This window comes from Parus major, unplaced genomic scaffold, assembly GCF_001522545.3.
Source record: "Parus major isolate Abel unplaced genomic scaffold, Parus_major1.1 Scaffold433, whole genome shotgun sequence".
NCBI lineage: Eukaryota > Metazoa > Chordata > Aves > Passeriformes > Paridae > Parus > Parus major.
Window position 1 is genome coordinate 22174 of NW_015379338.1, and position 2922 is coordinate 25095.

The 2922-nt window shown below is 66.1% G+C and overlaps 2 protein-coding genes across 2 annotated transcripts in view; one reads left to right on the plus strand and one right to left on the minus strand.

The window, feature by feature from the left end:
- LOC107199097 (RNA-binding protein 4-like) overlaps positions 1–1200 on the plus strand; it is a 4116-nt gene extending 2916 nt beyond the window's left edge. The window contains exon 2 of the mRNA XM_015616427.3: positions 1–1200. Within this exon, the coding sequence (XP_015471913.1) occupies positions 1–219 (219 nt within the window). The 3' untranslated portion in view covers positions 220–1200.
- LOC107199099 (RNA-binding protein 14-like) overlaps positions 1031–2922 on the minus strand; it is a 6348-nt gene continuing 4456 nt past the window's right edge. The window contains exon 3 of the mRNA XM_015616428.3: positions 1031–2659. Within this exon, the coding sequence (XP_015471914.1) occupies positions 2452–2659 (208 nt within the window). The 3' untranslated portion in view covers positions 1031–2451. The remainder of the gene's footprint in view (positions 2660–2922) is intronic.

A 2922-nucleotide genomic window follows, 5' to 3' on the forward strand; every position in this document is an offset into this window, starting at 1 on the left:
GCCACCGCCGCGGCCGCCGCCGCGTCCTCCACGTATTACACCCGGGACAGGAGCCCCCTGCGCCGCACGGCCGCCGCGGCCAGCACCGTCGGAGAGGCGTACACGTACGAGCGTGGGCAGCTGTCGCCCGTCTCCTCGGTGGCCCGGGCGTCCCTCTACGACATGCAGCGCTTCGGGCGGGACCCGTACGCGGACCGGGCGCGATACTCCGCCTTTTGAGCCGGAGGTGAGCGCGTTGGCGGCTCTCGGCACCGCGGGAGGGCCCCGCTGCCGGTGGTCCCGGTTGTGCTGGTCGAGCTCGAGGCGGGTGACGGGTCCCAGTGCCACGGACAGCTCCCGCGGGCGTTAAAGCCCGACCGTGGCGAGGAGGTGCCGTGGTGAGCGGGGCGGCGCCGGTGTCGCTCTCACGGCCGTAACTCGCGCTCTTGCTGGGCCGGGCGCCGTCCCAGCACAGTCCCCATGGGGCGGGGGGTTCCCACAGAGCCCCTGGCCTGGGGGCAGCTCCTACCCAGGTCCCGGCGGGCCGAGGGTCCCGGTGGGCCGGAGCCCCACCGCTGCTCCACGTCAGGACTCTGTTGCTGCTAGGAAGCCGCAGCTCCCCAGGGCTCCGGGGCTCAGCAGGGTTCCACATCAGCCCCGGGGGCACCTGCGCCAACTCCTCTTTTCTCTTACAGGTAAGATTTGTGCGGCTGGACGTCGGGGTCCCGTCGCACGCCGACTCGGCGCCGCGCGTCTCGGGCCGCGCCGGGTGCCTCCGCCGCCGCGTGCCGCTCCCGGGCCCATTCCTTACGGACGCGCGGCTCGTCCTCAGCCCGGGCAGGATTAGCTCAGCCCCTCCCTCAGCTCCCCCCGCCCCCCTGGGCAGGATTTTGCTTTTCCAGGTAGTTTTGGGTCCCCACCCCGGGCTCAGGTGTGAGCACGCAGCCGTAGCCATAGCCGCCCCCCAGCGCCAGCTTTGCTTTGCTTCGCCGCCCCCTCGCTCCCCCGGAGCTCTTCCCGAGTCGTCGTTTTGCCTTTTTTTTTTTTTTTCTTTTTTTTTTCCTTTATTTTTTAAGAGGGTGGATAATCCAGTGGTAGGTTTTTAGCCCAACGCCGTAGCTGACCGGAGGCCGCCGCGCCGGCGGGGGTGGAATCCACCGAGTGATTTAGAGCCCCCCGACCCCACTTTCCGGTAAAATAAAACTCAAAATTTTTAACAAACGGCGCTGGCTCCACCCCCGGTTCTTTCTCTGCACTCAAGTCCCCTCAGAACGTGGCACAGAACCTTCCGGACTCCCCGGTGCTGCCTGTGCCCTGCCTGGCTCGGCCCGTGCAGACCGGAGCTCCCAGGGAGGGGCTGCTGCAAACGGGGGCGCCCCCAAAACAGTCCCAGGGCCCCCCAAAAGGGCACCCAGGGGTAACACAGGGGCTTTAACCACCCCCAGCTCTTCCTCCTCCTCATGGGCCACAGGAGCCACCACTTAACCTGCCCAAGGCTAATTAGTCCCCAGACTGGCTTGTTTGTCCCCAGATGCTCTCCTGCCTCCCCGTGTTCATTGATTAAGGTCATTAAGCCCAGGACATGCCTTTGCTGATGTTGCCGGTTCTGCCTCACCAGCGCCGATCGGTGCCGTGGTCACCTGTGGGCGCTGCCATCGCCACACCTGGGGACTCTGGGTGTGTGGCCACCCTGGGAAAGAAGGGAGAAGCATCAGATCGTCCTGCCTTGCTAATTACCGCGGTGGTTAATGAGCCTTGGCCATCCCTCCTGTGGCACAGCCGGGACTGGGCTGTGACCGGTGCTGGGGGAGAGATGGGGACGGGAAGTGCCTGCAGGAACGGTCATGGTTGTGACGGTGGTACCCACGACCCTGGCACACCACATGCCACGTCAGCTCTCGCTCACACTCGGCACCACCCCTCAAAACCAGCTTTTCTCACCCAAAACAAGGCCCAGGTTGGTGCCAGCGGTCGCATGTGGTGGTGTCTGGCACTTCCTGCTGCCGGCTCCGAACGCTGCTCATCCTCCAAATCTGCCTCCAGCTCCAGCACCGGGAGCGGCTCCAGTCTGAGCCGGGTGGTGCTGGTGGCACCGGGAGGTGTCCCCAGGGGTGGGAGAGGATCCCAGGAGTGGGAAAGAACCAGGCAGGAGGCGTTGGGAACCAGAGCAGACCCCAACATTTATTTACAGTCATAAAAAAAACCCGGCACCATGCCGGGCCTGACACTGGAAATGGGGAATTTGCCCAAAAAACGGGACAACTCATGGTATAAAAGAGTCTGAGCCACACGGCCACAACCGTTGGCGGGTTACGAACCGGCACCGAGCGCCGGCCAGGGATGAACCACGCGGCCACTGCCAACCGTAAGCGCGGAACCTTCTAAAAAAGTCAAAACAGCAAAACCAGAAAGAACGGGCTGAAAAAGAACCGTCCGTGCCCCAGCGGGGCGGCGAGCGGGGCCGAGGCCAGCTCAGAGGCGGCGCTGGTAGCCCGAGTGGACGCGGGCAGCGGGCAGATAGTCGCTGTAGCCGCCCGAGTAGCGGGCGTACTCGCTGTGCGCGTCCGGCATGCGGCGGTAGTCCAGCGGGGACTTGGCGGGCGAGCGGCGGTACACCAGCGGCGAGTCCGCTAAGCGCCGGTAATCGGCCAGCTCGGACATACGGCGCTCAGAGCCGTACCTGGGTGAGAGAAGAGACGGGGGTCAGCCGTGGGGGATGGCGCCCGGATCTGCCACCAGCGGTGGCACCGCGTCCCGCCTGGGGACGCACCGCAATGGGCAAAGCCGGCGCAGGACGGGATCGGACGCTGGACGCCGCCGAGGCCCCGCTGTGTGCCACCGCCTCCCTACACCCGCGCCAAACCCCGTCCCCTCCCCGGGATCTGCGCGGCGCGGGCGGAGCCATGGCGCCCACCGCACCGGGCGATAGCGAGCCGTGCTGGT